The sequence below is a fragment of the Barbatula barbatula genome (genome assembly GCF_947034865.1).
Source record: "Barbatula barbatula genome assembly, chromosome: 7".
NCBI classification, from domain to species: domain Eukaryota; kingdom Metazoa; phylum Chordata; class Actinopteri; order Cypriniformes; family Nemacheilidae; genus Barbatula; species Barbatula barbatula.
Genome location: NC_136770.1, coordinates 17,144,086 through 17,162,484, shown reverse-complemented (window position 1 = coordinate 17,162,484; position 18,399 = coordinate 17,144,086). Strand labels below are relative to the sequence as shown.

General features: G+C 38.1%; 1 protein-coding gene across 1 annotated transcript in view; it reads left to right on the top strand.

Annotated features, from left to right (window-relative positions):
- Positions 1 to 354: 354 nt before the first annotated feature.
- Positions 355 to 18,399, top strand: part of pik3r3b (phosphoinositide-3-kinase, regulatory subunit 3b (gamma)) — a 135,561-nt gene continuing 117,516 nt past the window's right edge. The window contains exons 1-2 of the mRNA XM_079460453.1: positions 355 to 591; positions 874 to 1,777. Coding sequence (XP_079316579.1) covers positions 1,453 to 1,777 — 325 coding nt within the window. The 5' untranslated portion in view covers positions 355 to 591; positions 874 to 1,452. The remainder of the gene's footprint in view (positions 592 to 873; positions 1,778 to 18,399) is intronic.

The following is an 18,399-nucleotide window of genomic DNA, read 5'->3' as shown; positions in this document are numbered from 1 at the left end:
TCGACTAGTACATATTATTAATTCATGTAAAGTTTTTATGTTTGGTTAAACATATGTCTGTACATTTGACTGTTAGATTCCTTGCACGCTTGTCATCTAATGTCCTTGATATTGCCCTTGAAAATGCGTAAAGAAATGATTATATATATATATATATATATATATATATTCTGCTAAATATGGTGATATATGACTTGCATTATTCAAAATATATATATATATATATATATATATATATGAGCCACGCACCACGTACATCAGATTTATTATATAATGTGCGATTTCGTGTCCATGCTAATAAAAACTACGATGCCTTATTTCTCCTCAAGACCGCTGCATCCATGACAGGCAAGTTCCCAACTTTATCTCACAGTGTGTCATGATCAGACAGCGGGGGCGTGGTATGTGACGTCACCCGGGCAGACTCGTACTACAGCATTAGTCTGGCTGGATGTCTGATTCAGCCACGCAGGTTGTTTGGGGATACGTTTTAATCGCACATTGTACCTAAACCGACTTTAAAATGCGTTCTAGGTCTGTTTGTTTTGGAGTAGCTTGCGTTTTGGACGCTTTTGCCCGGTGCGGAAGAAGGTAAGTTTATAGAGGATATATAATTGCGAGTCGACTTTTTGCACGCTGTACCTAACTTGGCACTGTCCCAGTCACGCGCTGTGAGACATGTTGTGTTTGTCTGCGTTTGATAGAATGACATGGATTGTGATGTCATGCAATGAAAAAAATATATATTTTAGAGCTTGCCTGTAGAGATGTTTATTGTATGTAAAAGTTGCTCATATAATGCAAGCATTTAGCAATTTAAGGATTTTAATTTACATAAAATTTGTGAAACTGATGTGAAACGAATGCTTTCAGGTTTTAAGGTGTTTATCAACAAAGAAGACCAAGGCTCAGTTATTTGATAGATAAACTGGCACTGCCCGTGTTAATGTCTTTCTGACCACACCTGCAAATGGACTAAAAAGGCATTTCAATAAATCTTTCATTTCTGTCTGTGGACTAGTGCCAACGCTGCAGAACTTCCCAACGTCCCGATTCCAGGTCACCGTGTCCCCAAATTTGTGCTACCGCTGTCACGCACCCTCGCCCTTGTATTCATCCCCATCTTCATGGGGCATTCTCTGATCCTGTTCTCTATCATGCCACAGACTACTATAATTGTTTTTACCCCTGTGGTCTGATAAGTCGGATTTGTATGTTTATTTGTGAACTGCGCAATAACGGCCTGTGCCCAACACATGGTGTAGTGTTGAAGTTTTAACCCTTGCAAGAAACTCAACTGAATGTGATGAGCTCTCAGGTTTTGACTAAAGGACTTTCCAGCTGAGATAGCACTCAGGATTTAAACCAAGGACTTACTGACCCCATCCAGGTTTTAAATACGCATCAAAATAAGCAGAAACCCCCTTTTGAAGCATATGTGAAGAACAAACCATGAACTCGGACTGTTTTCAGTACCGTGCACTGTTCGAGTACAATCAGGAGCGGGGTGACGACATCTCCCTGCAGCCTGGAGATCTCCTCACGGTTGCCAAGACGGCTCTGCTGGCACCAGATCACCAGGAGGGTGATGAACAGTTCCCAAAGGCCTGGCTACATGGCACAAATGAACGCACTCAAGAGAAAGGCAACTTTCCTGGCACCTTTGTGGAGTATGTTGGGGCCGTGAGGGCAGGCCTCCCCTCAGGAAAACCTCGGCCAAGACCTGTACCCCCAACACCTGTTGGGCCTCAGCCACCAGCGGTCACAGCATCAGAGGGTGAGTGTTGTTTTGTCTGACATGTCTGTGTAACCTTACAGAAAGTCTTACTTTTATGTTACTTAAAATATATAGTGTTATAAAATTATATGTAGTATTATATAAATGAAGTATTGCATGTATCCATCACAGAAAAAATATTACCACATCTCTATGGGATCTGTAATCTTTTACCCTTAATCTTACAAGCATAATGGTTAATTTTCTCCCTCTCTAACCCACTTTTTTAGGCAGCCCAACCCTATAATAAAACGCTTCACTTAAATTTTTAGAACATTTTGTGCGACACAGTTTGCACTCCCACTGGGAACATTACTTCCAATGCTGAATTTAAGGATTTATTAAGTGTCTCTGAAAACCGATAAGAATTCAGATGTGCTTGCACAAATTCTGCATCCCAGACAAGACTGTATTTCAAATGTTGTATTAAGCTCTTCGTTGGACCTGCTTTGCCCCTCTGCGTCTGATCGTGGTACAGTCTGCTTGTGGGGGTGTTCGTATGCTAACTAGGTCAGACAACGAAGTCTGGTTGTTCCAACACCGCTATTCTCTTTTATAGTCTAGGATGCTTGTCTCTTTTATGGAGGAGGTTTAGGTCGTCTTTATGGTATTTATGTGTTTTATTCATCGTAGATCCTCTTTTAGTGGCTTGCTAAGTCATTTTGTTGCAGCCAAGGTGCAGAAATAGTGATAAACAGCATAGCGAAGCCATTGAAAGCATTGGGAGAGGCAAAAACATGCAGTTCTCTTGAATAATGGATCATTTGGATGGCTGACAGTCAGCCAATCGTTAGACTATAGTCCCTATAGAACACTGATGGAACACTTATCTGGATTGTAGTGAAATTTATGAGCCTTGCAAATTTCAAGTTTGCCAGTCAGATGGGTCATTGTTAGGGTGTGACGGATTAAGGTTTTAAATTAAGAGGTGCCAAGTAAGAGCATTAGTCTTGGACTATTGAATAGGCAACTATTAGTTGGCCCTAGCAATGCATCGAGATCAATCAATGACAGAGACCAAGAAACTTTTATATTGATATATTATTAGAACAACACGTTTGTTGGATCAGTGTGAAACCCATGCTTGTGTTTGTTGTGTCATAGTCAGTGGAATTTATTAGTTTGGTGTTTATTGGGATTTGTTGGTGTTTGTTTGATCTCTACGAATTGGTGTTTAAGTCTGGTTGGCCTAATGCAGAGTTACTCAAACATTGAACATTTAGCTATTTCCATCGCACTGGCTCTTTCACAGTTAAAGCGGACCTCAACCTTCTGTCCATAGCAAACCCTGCCTTCTTTCATTTGGCCACCTCAATTGGATTGGTATTGACCATATAAGATATTATATAATCCATATAAATTCAACTTCATTCCATTTCGACACAGCAAGGTAAAGAAGTAATGTTCTACATTGTACATTATACAATTATAATAAGATTGGAAATGATTATATCTATTAAGATTATTAAATAGATTTCTAACTAATTGGGACAATAAAGACCTCTCTACTACCCTTAACCTCACCATTCACTTTATTGTTAAACACCTGTTAGCCATTTTCAAATATTTGTTTTTACACTCTAAATTGTTTTTACGGAGAATGACCCACTCACATAGGTAGACATGCAAAAGATACAAAATGTTAACAGCCCCTAAGTGATTTGTACACGGCATGGTAATAAAACATTCAAGGTTTTACTGAAAACTTTCGGGGCTTTAGCCCCCTTAGCCCACACCTAGTGTCGCCCCGGTTACTATTATATATGAAAATTATTATATTCAGTATCTTCTCTTACTTTTCTTACTGATATTTAGTGCCAGTTTATTCTTATTGATATTTAGTGCCAATTTATAAGAAATGACGAAAGACAAGGAGTGAAACGGTGCTTATCGCAAATGTCAGTCACAGTTTATCAAATTTTCGTATGAACAGAAAGATGAACAATTTGCATGTGCATGCTTATGCACCTTCTTACCTGTGTAACCTGTGACTGCAAGTCAATGGAACACAAAATGCTGTCATTGCTCTGTTAATGGCAGCTGTGAATGACCACATACATTATAATGTTTGGCCTCAGTTGACTGACTTGACCTTGGACTGCCATTGTGTTAGTCATGATATGACAAATGAGACAGCCAAGACCCACCTAAGATCTGCATTCTTGCTCTCTTAGCATGGTGGTGGAAATGTCCCCCAGATGAGGGCCAAAACCACACAAGCAGAGAAATCTCGAATATTCTACCACTGAGATTACAGCTGTGCTCTTAGAAGTGTCACAATAAACGGCCCTGCAGCAGATTAAGATTTAGGGTTCATTCACACTGCCCACAAATCAAATCGAGATTGACCTCTAGGTTTGATGGTCTGCGTTTTTCAAGTTATTCAATCAAATGTATTTGCTCAGACAGTGCAGGTATTGTATTGTATCTGGATTGGTTGTTATAGTAGTGATGTAAGTGTCTGCTTGATGCTCAGGATGGAAACCGTAAATTTTACCTCTGCTCATCTTTGTCGTGGCATCTTGCCGCACTGCTGCATTCAGAAAAGCGCACTAGAGAATGTTGTGGACAAATGTGTTTAATGCATTCAGACTTAACAGTGGACTGTGTTCAAAACCTGATTTTTTCACTTTTCACAAAGTAAGCTTAACCTAAGGATTGTACCACTGTCATTCAATAATATTGAATGCTTTGTATGACCATACAAACTTTCAGGAAGTCCACTTAAATGTCAATCTTACAAATTTGACTGTGATGCATTTCACTTTCTCCTAAACGATTTGTTTTGCTGTTCTTCAAAAAACTACACATACTTGATTGGATATACAAAAAAACTCAACATATGTCACTATCACTCCATAATATATTGTGCTATATAGCAGTAAAAGTGGTTCTTGGCTTGTAATCATATAGGAACCACTTTTAGTGCTATATAGAATTTTGGTGCTTCAGTGGTTCTTCAGCGGTTCTTCGGGATGACTGAGGTGCTATATAGATCCACTTAAGAACCATACAGGGGCTTAACAGGTTCTTTGTACAGAAACTGTGCTAAATAACTGCTTGGTCACCCCAAAGAACCTTTGACAAACCTGTGAAGCACCAAGATATGGTGCTTTATAGCATTAAAAGTGGTTCCCCTATGATTACAAACCAAGAATCAGTTTTAGTGCTATATAACAAAACATTTTAGAGTGTAGGATATTGATATTTATGGATTTTTTTTATTTTAACGCACATTTATTTTGACATTATATTGGCTTCAGATAATTGAAGAATATACAGGTCCAAAATTCTGCAAATGAGCGGACAGGCAGCTGCTAGTTTTATAAGGTCAGCAAGCACCTCTTTAATATTCAGCTTCTCTCTCTCTTTCTTAACCTCAACAGAGGCCTCATTGGCATTCAAGGGTTGAAAAAAAATCATCTTACCAAGTTGCTTTACTTGCTTTACTAACAGCAGCGTATCATGTCTTTCACTGGTCAAACATTTGCTCTGAAGATTCTTTCTTTTTGTATTTTTCTCCTTTCTGTCACTGTGAACTGTTAATAACCGACATGTGCAAAGGTTACGCCGAGGCACCGTTCCACTTATTAGCTGCTCTCCAACTTGTGAAAGTGTCTATCAAATCCGTCAATCTTCACATTCGCCATTATCTTTTTTTATTGACTGTCGGTCTGACTCTTTTTGGTATGAATGATGAGGAACAATCACTGGTGCTGCCGTGCTTTGATTAAGCACAGAGTTATGTGCTAATAGGCGAGTCAGATAGCAGCCAAGTGGGATGGTGGTGTTTGGATTTGATTTCTTTCGCTATTTGAGAATTACGTTTGGATTCATTTTTCAGTGGTAGTTGTACATGCTGGTCAAGCAAAATGGCCATATTTGTGACTGGACTTAATGAGGAACAGCGAGATGGCACAAGTTATATTTTCAGAAATAAAGGCATCGTGTACCAAGAAATGCATGTGTTGTTTATGCATTAAAAACAAAGTTGGCATTGTCACATGAAGGCTGTGCACAGTGTTGTGTGAAGTATATTAAGGCCAATATTTATGTATATGTTTATGCTGGGGGTGTCACAGTATACCACAGTTATTGATACTCCTATTCTAAACAAGGTGGAGTTTTGTCTTAAAGGAGCAATGTGGAAATGTTAGCGACATCTAGCGGTTCACTTCACCCCTCCCTTTCAAAGCACTATGCTGGCGGAAAACGCAAATAAATAAAATTGAAGATTAATTTTTGTCACAATAATCATGTACTGAAAATCCGATATTGTTACAGCGCTTGTATATGTTTTAGACAGTTACAACATAGTAAGCTTTTTGCGACTATTTAAAGTCGTTGAGATGATCGTTACTGTGGATACATTTATTAAAAATACACCCTTTTAATTTCTTGAGCAGTGTATGGATTATTGCAAAAAGATGTTGCCTATCCTTAGACGGATTTTGACTTGTTAGTGAAGTTTTGTTTGCGTACTCCACTTTTAAAAGGTTCAGCGTTACTGGCTTAATTTACAGCCTTTGGCCTCCCCTACTGTGCTTGTGTGTTAGTTTCTTGTGTCTTTATGATCCCATGTGACTGAGAGGTTCAGATTCGGCCAGGATTCTGGCAGAACATTTGCTGGCTTCCTTCTTCCTCTGCTCTCCTTCACATCAGCTGCAAATGTGGTGGAGCAATTTCAAAATACGTGACCTTTGTAAAATCCGATTAGAACTTAGTAATTGTATAGCATAATGTGGGATTTCTTAATCGAATGGGCCTGCACAACCCAGGTGGCTTTGGCCAATCAGCAGTGACTATGATTCAAAGGCACAATAAAACTGAAATACGGCTTTGAAAATAAGCTGCAGTGTGATGCCTTTGCAGATAATAGCTTGGGCTCCTATTCTGCCAATTATGTTGGTTTTATATTTCTACGCAACAAAAGGTTGTTAAAACCGTAATGGGACTGCTTGTGTTATACGGTAAATCCAAACGGTAGATGTTAGTAAGGATTCCATGCTTGTTCCCCCACGTAAAGTAAAATTTTATTATTTTAGACAGATTCCATGCTTGTTCCCCCACGCAAAGTACAATTTTATTATTTTAGATTTAGAAAGAGCCAGTGTTTTGAAAGCAATTTTATTGTAGATGGGCAGGAAATTGATGGCTTGCAGCCATAGAGGACAGGTGATAAAACCATTGCTATTCATGAACAACAGTAAGCATCGAGGTGAATGGTAATAATTTGTATGGTGAAAAAAGAAGACGTACGGTATTTCAACAGAATTTGTATTGCACAGAAAGATATTGTCATTTGAAAAGACAATTTTGCTATTTGAGTAAATGCACAGTGCTATTTGGTTGTAGAAAATTGCTTTGTTTGATGGGTTTACTCTGTGCCTCATGGAATTGTCAGACAGTGACCTCAACAATTTAAGACTTGCTTGACTTATTAAATCCCATGTCACTGTAAAGATGTAAATGTAGTGTGTGTACTAGCATTAGTGAAGCAATCCTTAGCTTTTTCCTTTAAACAAAACAATTATAGCATGGAATATATGAATAAATGATATATATATATAAAAAAAAACTTACTAACCTCACTATTCTTAGCTTTTCATACTGTGCTAGGCTTTAATGGACTAGTTTGATGCACTTATGTATTTTGTGGCCTATGTTGTTATAATTGCTTCCAATGTTTCCTCATCTGTAAGTCGCTTTGGATAAAAGCGTCTGCTAAATGACTAAATGTAAATGTAAATTGTAAATATATTTGAATATATTCTTTTGTACTTCGATCAACAGTCTAAATATTTTATTGAGAAATCCCACTAGCTTTCATTTATGCCAAATTATTAAAGTGACATGCAGTTTTATTTTACAAGTTATTTGCAGGCCTCTTTTTTTCTGTTTAACATCAGAGCATTTTGTCCCATAGTGCATTTCTAAACAGATGTTTGAAAGATTACACTTTAAATGTGGCAACAAGGGTTGGTTCAAACCTTCTCAATCATAAACTATGTCTTCCTGACAGTCCATCTCTGCCGTACCACTCAACGGCGTGCCAAGAGGACAAAAGCCGTATTCTCTGTCCCTCTTGTTTTCCATAAAGCTCAGGGGTGATGATAAACCCTGCTTTCACTTGGGGCAAAGTTGCACCATAAATCTGTTAGTATCCTTATTTCCAGGCTGCGGCTCAGGATTGGACTGTGGTTTCCTGAAATCAGAGAAAGAGAGAGAAAAGCGCAAACCAGCTAAAACTGCTTCTCAATATTACACTTTCTCCAGCTATTTATGAGCACCCATAAAGATTCATGCATTTTATGTGCTTATTTTATGTCCCCTTCATCTGTGCATTTTGAATGCGACCCGAAAGGATCTCGATAAATGTGTCGCAGCGTAATTTACCCAATGTAATACCCAAAGATATAAAATGCATCGGGATAAAATGATTGGTGTGCTTCTATTTATAAACAAGCATTTGTGAGTCTTTGTTCACTCCGTCTCTCTCTTCCACACAAACACTGCGTCGTTATATATATATATATATATATATTCGTGATACACCGAAATGAAAATTCAATGTCGAAACCGATACAGAAAATTCAGGATCCAATTGCCAGAAAACTGAAAATGATGGGAAATTTTTTTTCATAATTGTATTAAATTACCAGTTATCCAAATAATGTAAAGTTCTACAAACTCAGCAGCACTTACTAATACAAAAAGTTTATAAACACAATGATTACACACTGACAGTCGGCCTTTATTCTATTTATTTAAACAGGCTTGAACTTAGCTTGATGTCAGCACCTTCTGCATGAAAGTCCTTACGAGTTACTAAAAACTGTGCAGTTCATCATCAGTTAATTTCAGATCCGCATGTATATATGAAGAGACTGTGCCATTCACATGAGGATTTGATTTAAGACTTAAAAAACGCAAGTCAATACTTTTTTATTGTTGTTATGAGGTGCTGATATCTGATAGTGGGTAGAGTGAAATTTGAGGGGCACCAGATATTTTCAGCATGTTTTTTTTTGTCTTTTTATTCTTTCAACTAAAACAAATTTTCAGAGCTAAAAGTTTTTGCATCCTTTTTAGTTACAATTAGTGTCGTAAAGAGGGATTTGATTCCCGTATAAAGAAGACTTAAAACATAAATTAAAATCCATATCTTGCTGCGAAGCAGAATCACTTCAGTGAAGTTATGTTGCATAAGTTGCATTTCCTTTAGCATTAAATGGGCTGCAAATTGATACCGTTTTGTACCTAAATTGGTCTCGGTTTTGACATGAAACTTTGCTACAGGGCTACAGGTCTAAGTCTCTGGAAACTCCAGAATCAGTTTAAAGCAGATTTTTAAACAGTTCCATATAATTGTTTTGCAATGACTCACAGGCTGATGGATAATCTTGACCATTGAAAAAAACACCAATCATTCGATAGAGAGTTGGTGAGAAGGTTTGCTTTAAGTGTTCCAGTGATCTCAGGGTTTTCCTGCTTTCCACATGTCTTGCCTTGAATGCTGTTATTGTGGTGGCATTTAAAGGGAACTCGGTGTCTAGAGAGATGTATGGCTTAATACTTTGTAATAGCCTTACACTACTAGCATTTGTCGTTAGAAACACATACAATATTTTCAATTCTTAAAAAAAATGAAATGTAATACTCATTTTAACCTAAGGAGGCCACCATGTTCTTTTCGATGACGTAAACTGGTTGCACACACTGCTAGGCAGCCAAACTAAACACAGACACACTTAACCGAGACACATTCTTCAGTAAATAGACTGTGCTGTAGGATATATATATAAATAATGCTAAAATAATAGTCAAGACAACTTTATTTAAATAGCGCTTTTTACAATTTTCATTGTTACAAAGCAGCTGAACAAGAAAACATTTTGACGTTAAGTAAAACATATGCAATAAAGTTATGCAATAAAGAAAGAAAATAAAGACGCTATTTGGTGTATTTTCATAAATTTGGATATTGTTGGTCAAAATACGTTGAATATATGTATGTTAATAACCAAAATCATTTCAAATTTGTTATATACACAATGTTTTAGCCATTATAAAATGCATTTTATCCAGATTTTGACTTTTTGATATTGATTTATCAACATCAGTAGCCTAACGTTATTGTCTTCTCTCTCTCTGTCATTAGCTGATGGGGCCTTATATTCACGTGTGCTCTAATACAGAAACAAATAACCAAACCGTAAGCATCTTATTATTGTGTTTATCAGTATATTCTCATAATGTATAAAGTATACGATTTTGGTGGATGCTGATGTCTTAAATAGTCTTAAAGGTGGTAGTTTAAAGCTGTTTTTAATGCACGTTTACCTTGAACAGACGCTTTCTGATACTGAATGCATTCTTCTTTTATGGCAGGCAGGCTGGCTTGTGTCAAGAGGACATACCGCCACCTACTGTCCCTGTGTATTTATATATCTCATCTTATGTTTGACGTCTCATATTTTACTTTTATATATGGAAAACATATATGCTTCGCTGAAAGAGAACAGGTTTAGATTGCAAACATTTGACGTCATGGATTTAGACGCAAATAAATGGTGGCCTCCAAGTAAAAATATATTATTTAAGTTTATGAATTCTGTGAAAGTTACACTGTTTTTTAATTTCACATTTATCAAGTCACAATGCCATTGTGAATATATTAAGCCATACATCTCTCATATTCTCAAGGTTCCTTTTAAAGACCCAGAGAAAGAGGCAGCAAATACGGTACAGCAGGTGAAGTAATGTGTGTTTGTGTGTTGGGGGAGAACACCGTGTGTCTTTTTCTTCAAGAGAGAATATAGTGCCTGTTTGGCTTTACAGGAAGGGGTTTGAAATATACAGCTGTGCTTGATATGGTATGCTCTTGCATTTGCCCGGGGTGTCATACATAGATTTACATCCACATACTTGTGGTTTGTTTTTTCATTCACACATGGATTAAATCAAGGAAGTTTACAATGTACAGGCAAATGCACCAGCACTATGTATTTTGATTGCTTGTAACACGGTTAGCTGCATTGAAATTGAGATTTCATTTTGAGAAATAGGTTACATACGATGTGCCAAATCAGTTTGAACACTTTTTCAGCCCCTGCCTCCATTCAGCATGGAATAAATAACATCTATGAAGGACATCAGAAAGTCAAGTGCAGCAATGTAGTTCAAAGCACAATTTACAACAAGTTCACAACAAAACTTTTACTTTCCCCTTTTCTGGAGTGTGCATTTTTTAATACCAGGAGATAAATTATTTAGCTAAATAATGACAGTCATTTTTTCAAATTTGTTTTTGTTTGCTTTTTACGCAGTATAATTTCAGTTAGTGTCTAAAATGTTTCTGTTAACATAAATACCTCCATATTCTTATTTTGGATGCTACTATAGATAACAGGAGCTCTCAGTCTAGAATAAAAACAAGAATTTAGGGATTGGTAGCTGTCCTTGCAAACACATCAAAAGTTCTTTAAAAGGCTCACGGTTGGCCAGATACAGCAGTCTGCTAGCCTTCCCTCAAAGTAAAGAGCTGCTCTTCATCCCTTACCTTCTGTTGTCTTTCATCTTTACTGAAAACTTCCAGAGTCTCTGAAGAAGACAGCACTCCAAGGAAATTAATGATGCATCAGTAAATATGACCCAGGGAGCCGTGTTGACACAGGTGGTGCTCTTTTACCTCAGCCCCATCTTCAATTTGCTCTTCTTTTACTAGTAGCGAGTTTGTTTAAAGTCTTCCCATCTGTCTTGAGCTACACAACCTTCAAACCGTTTATGCTGGCTCAGAGAAAAAAGGACATATTTGAAGGTAGAAGACTCAAAGCATTCAGTTTCAGCTAGCCAAAACAGAAGGGATTTCATTTGCTCAGACAACATCAGGGCGACCTGCACTAGGCCTTTTTAAACAAAATCGTTTGCCAAAACGGCATAGGTCAAGCAAATGGAATTGCTAAAGTATGATGCGATTTCTAGAAACTGAAAAGTCTCTGTTTGTCCAGCCATGTGGAGCTGATCTTCCATTTCTGATCGGATAATCTGCATTTCAATGCATTGATAAATCTAGATAAACACACCTGTGACCACAAATTCTACATTAATGTGTAGTTGGTGGAACTGTTTATTAAATGTGAATGTCTTTCAGTGATTTTGTTATGGGTAAAATAGTTTGGATATTGTGTCTGTGATAGCTGCCCACAGGTCTTCTTTGTTATGGTTGACCTTAAGGAGGGAGAACAATGTTTTATTTTTTAATCTATTTAGCCTAGCTTGAGACCTATACATGTCAAAACATGTCGTGTTTTTCTTAAGAAAAAATTTACGATTTGGTATTTACGAATGTAGATGTGTTAAAAATACATTTTACCAGAAAGACTGAAGGTCAGGAATTAATGAGTTTACAGTCATGGCAACCGTCTCTTCGTCTTCAGATAATTATTTATTTCTTGTTGGCTCTTCCTCCAGGCTAATTTGCTCTCATCTCACAGGAGTTTTGTCCTGTCAGGTGAATGTCAAAGTATTTTTGTGGGTTATTGCATTTAATTGATGTCATGAGCCACAGAGAGAGTTCAGACTCATTACCATCAACAACTGGGTTCCCTGCTTGGCTGTTTATGTGTAGTACTTTACTATACAGAATTGTTTTAGCCGTGTGTTTTTTGTCGAGGTCAAAATCCAGTCGAACATTCAGAGAAAGTAGTAGTTGTAAGTTAAACATTTGTTGTTTGACTTACAGAGACTGATTCTGTGGTGCTGTCCAACATATAAACCTCTGGCTTGACAAATGGGTTTTACTCTTTTTTAAGTTTTGTCAGTTAATACGACCTTGCGTCTTTTTTCCTGTATTCATTCATTGATGGGGCTGTACTTCATCAGTTTATTGCAGTAAGGTTGAAAACATCATTTGATTGTACAGTCTCTCTGGTTACTTCTTAAAATAGTTACTGGTTGGGCCTACAGTTCATGTAGTCAAGCATTTTTGTCTTCCCCCTTCCAATTTTTGGTTTAACCTGCCTTAGACCCATAATCCCTTGGCGACTGTAATGAATCCTTTAATCTGAATCCTGAAACTCCTCATTTCTATTCTCACATGGACAAGGAGAGTAAAATCTGTCTTTGACTGCTATATTTGAGCTTTTTTCCATTTTGTGACACTAATGGAAAGGAAAAGTCTGCTTTTGGACTTTGTAAGGAATATTAGTCTGAAATACATTTTCTTTGTGGACCCTATAGGTTTTTTCAAACCATTAGACTTAGAACTGAACAAAAGTTCACAGCAGTCATAACCCTGAAGATTGTTCCCTGTTGACAAGAACCAGGGCTACAAAGACTTTTATTTGATTTGCTCTTTCCTTCTCTGGCTTTCATGAAAACACTGTTTGGGGGGTGTATTTGTCCGCGGTTGCTTTTGGCTCGAGATAAAAGCCCTGAAATCGGATGTACATTAAATCACACATTTAACCGAAAGAAAGACTGAATTTGTGGTATTTGTGAGTCATTCATGTTTACACCGGACACGGCACACAGCTTGTTCTAATGCGATTTTCACGCCGCATCCAGTTTGGACAAAATACATAGCCACATACGTTTTAGACACGCTGTTAGCATCCATTGCTAAAGTGGCCCTAACTTACACAGTGTTTGTATATCTCACGTTTATCTTGAGTACTTACAGAATTGTATCAAACCCTTCAAATATCCGCAGAGTCTTTAGTTTGATCACATTTATAAAAGACAAATACAGCTGCACGATTATTTCCGAAAACATGCAAAGCGCGCGTGGGCACACATTGCCAAGAAAACACAGACATCAGTTTCACTCACCGTGTGCAGTTCATGTCCGGTATCTTCTAGCACTGGGACCGTCGCTCTATCTATCAGTTTCAAACAATCTCTAAATCCAGCGTTATATCCACCGTTTATATAACATTCATCACCCAAATGTAGTGAACAGACAAACACAGCTGAACTTCATGAACTCTCTCTCTCCTGCACACAAGTGAAAGTGACTTGTGTGCATGTTCCTTCTCCCGCTCTCCATGGTTGATGCGTAGGGGTGCTGCATGCTTTTCCGGTAGAATTGTCCAATAAGAGAGAAATAAAAGTTGTTGCGTAACGACTTTTCCTGTTCGAAAAATCTTGAGTGTATCTAGCGTAGATAAACTACGTCCAACTCGTTTTTTGACAAGTTGACCATGTTAAGCATGAGAAGACAGCACATTTAACACTGTCGTTGGAATGCATGACACACCGTTACAACACCCCTTTAAATTAATTTCCTTGGGTAATGTTGGTTGCTATGGTGATGAAGGAATGTTTACATTCTGAGCTCTGAGGCAAACGTGCGGCTTGTGAGAATGGACAGTTTGGACCAGTATGGGCCACATCATTATGGATTATGCTTAGTTCAGGCCTCGTCTTGGCCGTTCTTTGGCCTTTCGTTGGCCCGTGGACACACAACAGTTCAGAGCCAGGCCACTGTATTGGTTAGACCTCTTACTGAGGGGAAACTCCCTGCTCAGAGCGGCTTGCCCTTTGCAAGAAACGCCAGCCCAAAGCGTGGCCTGGCACACTTGCTTGTTTGGACCAAACAGTACTCGCCGTTGCCATAGAATTTCAAGGCCTGTTTTTATATGGATATGAAGCTGCAACGAAGTACATCTAAGTGCTGAGATTCATAATCAAGAAGAATTTGATTTCATCTGATACAATTCAAAGGTCCAGAACCACAGTATTTGTCTTCATTTTACACTTCTGGCCTAAAAGGACATTCTGATCTCTCAGTATGCCATTAAAAGAGAGTGACCGCACTTGTAAAAATGCGGTCACAGAGGGGATGCTGCATTCTCGCTTTTGTTTTACCAGCTTCCTCCTTTTAAAACAGAGCTATTGGATCGCAAACAACGGATTACTGTCACAACACATTATCCAGCTCATGCTTTTGCTTCTATTGGCCTCTTTCCATTCCCCTCTTCTCCTCACTCTCTTCTCTGATTTAATCATCTAGCATCAGTTTGTTCCTGGAATAATTTATTGTTTTTGTTCCTTTCAATGTTTTGTTCTCCATGACATACTTATTATAAATGTATGCCAAAATGTCAAATTTCATATAATTTACTCACCCTCATGCCATGCTAGATGCACTGTATATGACTTTGTTTCTCTAATTAAACAAAAAAGGAAATGCATGTTAAAATAGAGTCATGTTATCTTAAATGGGAGCCAATATGTTGAAGCTCCTAAAAGCCCAATCATTAAAAAATCAGACTTGAAAAAAAAAGGAATAAGGAAAGTTATTTATATGTTGGGCTTATTTACTTTTCAGGTAGTCAAATTTCCATGGCAGCATACACTTTGAGGAAAAATGATAGCCAAAAATGTACCCAAGCTGTAACTTGGCTGGTACGCTTTGTGCACGTTTGCACCTAAAGAGTGCCTATTAAAACCGCAAATATACATGTTTATGCTAAATGTATGCATATCTTTACCTAAATTGTATATATTGGGACCTTTTAAACGGGTATCATTTGGACCATTTCCAGAAAGTGTAGATTTCAGAGAAGTTAATTCACATATGGTGGCATGTTGATAACATTGAATCTAATGGGTTCTTTCATGCCCCATGACTAAACACACTTTTGACAACTTGTCCCATAGCCATGTGATCATTAGAGTACACCGGGTTATAAAAAAATCCCATGTTGGGTTGCTTTAACCTATTTAGGTCAAATATAAACGATTTTGGCTTAATTCAAACCAATGGTTGGGTTGGTCCTTTTCAACCTAGCACTGGGTTGAAAAGAACCCAGTGGTCGAAGTACATTTTTAGAGAAGTTTTAGATTTCGGTGAACTGTTCCTTTAAAGCTTTTAGGTGTGTGTTCACTTTTCATAGGTCTATTTGATAACATTTGCTACGAGGTGTTTTCAATGAAGCATCAGCAAGAAACATAGCATTAATACTGGCTCGGTGACATTGATGGGATGCTTGTATTCCTGCTTATATAACAAAAACATTTTTGTGTGTTTATCGTCAAAACTTTCCAACGTTTTTGGACATGAGAATCCAAGAGAGCGGAAAAATGGCGGATGTAGGGAGCTCCAGACATGGACGTTTAGCACAAAGATTTTGCAGATCTCTCTTTCTACCCTGCTTATATCTTTGCAAAACATTTGAAGTGGGGAAAATCATAATTTTGGCATCCCAAAATAGATCTGCAGCACCACGGATGAAGATCAAACAGCATGCATTTCCGAAGCCTTTCCTTATTCCTCTGTGGGATGGTGTGAGAGTCTCTCTCTCTCTCCTGCTGATAGAAATGGGGGCATGATGAGGCGGGGTGGTGGGGTAGAGAAATGGAAATGTGTGGGAGACAGCGCTTTAAGCCGCTGGCAGAGGGAATGATTAGGGGTTTAGTTAAAATTGGAAGAGAGTGAACTCAGGAGGGATGGCTTTCTCCTTTATTATTGAAATAGCGTTAGATTTTGCTGCGGTATATAAAAAAGTTGCTAAATCTGAAATTAAGCTTAATTACATTCTACACTGTACTCACTTTTAGAGCTTCTCTGAAAAACCTTAAAGGACTTTTTTGTCTCAGCATTTCTCCCAATTTTAAATACTTCTCCTATTTCCCTCTTAGCAAATTAATGTAAATACAGCACTTCTAATACTTAACATTCTGTTCAGCTTTCCAACATAATTGGATCTACAGAGACAAAAGAATTCCATAATGGTTAAGATTTTATTGAAATAAATGTACTTGAGTACATTTACATTTACATTTACATTTATTCATTTGGCAGACGCTTTTATCCAAAGCGACTTACAAGTAGTTTTTATACAGTGACACATTACTGCAGAGCAATCAGGGGTAAGGTGCCTTGCTCAAGGGCCCTTCAGTCATGACCTGCTGGCACTGAGATTAGAACCGGCAACCTTCTGATCACAAGCCCAACGCTCTAACCATTAGACCACAACTGACATTGTCCAGAATATGCGTCGCCTGGTGGGAAATTGTGTGTTTCGTGGTGGCAGTGCAGCAGCATATAACTGACATAAGCAAAATGTAAGTTGTTTCTTACACAGTGCACAGAGCCCATTTTCACAGCTAGAATTGTTCCTGCGGTTTGTTATTTTAATTGCCAATTATAGTCTCCTAGCGGAAAGAAAGAAAAGCGATGAAGAACAGGAGTATCATTCCACCTTGGTCAGACGTTTAGGACTCTGTCCTTCCTGTCTCGAGCTTTCTAGCTCCCTGGGCAGAGTCACGACATTGCCACGTCTTTCGGGTTTCTGTTGTATTATGTGTGGAGACACGTGGCTTTATGTTGTTACTTTGCACCACGTGTCTTCCTGTTATGTCTCTCAGCCCCACCCTCCTATCTCCTGTAATTTCTAAAGGGTTTCATTCCCATCGTCTGTTTTGTGTTTCACATTCGTTAGGGTTTTATTCCCATCAACTGGTTAGTTGTTTCACTCTTGTTATGGTTTCGTTCCACTCACCCGTCACCACTCTCCCCATGTAATCACTCCTTGTTAGTGTCTCCCTTTATATAGTCTCAGTTTGTCTCTGTTCAGTGTCGGTGCATTGTCTAATGTTTATTCTCAACACGGATGTCTGGCCATTGGATTACATGTTGTTTTTGTTCCAGTTTGTAGACTTATTAGTTCATTTTTCTAATACCCTTGTTTTGTCCCCCTCGTGGGAAGTGTTTGTTTGCCTTGTTCCTTGGTTCATGTTTTTCCCATTGTGGATGTTTCATTTAATAAAAGTTTGTTTACGTTAACCCTTCGTCTGCCTGCATCTGGGTTCTGTCCAAGCCATTTTGTGACACCCTCATACCCACCCACTGCTCCCCAAAGGAAAAAACTCAACAGGATCCCTCACTTAACTAAACTGTTATGTTTCTTGTCCCCCTCATCCGTTCATTCATCCATCTGTGTTCTGTATGATGATAAGTGTGCAGCTGAAAGAAAAAAAGCTTCTCTCGTCTTCATAGATGTCAGTGTTGTTTTTAAAGTGTCTGGAAAACTCCCCCATTAGATGAAGGCAAGCCTCGGGCCCGTTTGGTGAGTTTTCTGCATGTTGCATTCCTGTCATGCTTTTGCTCTTTTTGCTTCTTTCACATTCTCAGCAGTATGTCACAGGTTCTTTATACTTTGAAGCTGTTGGATCTCTTAAGATGTTGGCACTTTGAGGTTTTGTCACTTTTAATGGATAGGATGGAGCTCTAAAAATGGAAATGAAGAAAACCTGTTTTTTCTACTGTATGTGGAACAAGCTGGATTCTTCTTGAAGGGAAGTTTGACAGCACAGTTGCATTGCATACTAAACACTAATGCTCTCTTCATACCTATACAGTGACATGATACTCTCTTCTCTAGCTTTCTCATCAAGTGGGTACTTTTGTAGCTACTGGTTTTGTAGGCTTCGCTCTGTTTTTTAGTTTTGAGGTCATCTTTATGCAGTATTGACCAAAAAACACATCTCTCCAGAAAATGTTTTACTTGGGTCCTTTTGATTTATCTTGCACTACAGTCACTTACTCATAATTAATTCATATATTTTCACATTTTTAAATAATAGTAAAGTCATCAAAACTATGGATAACAAAG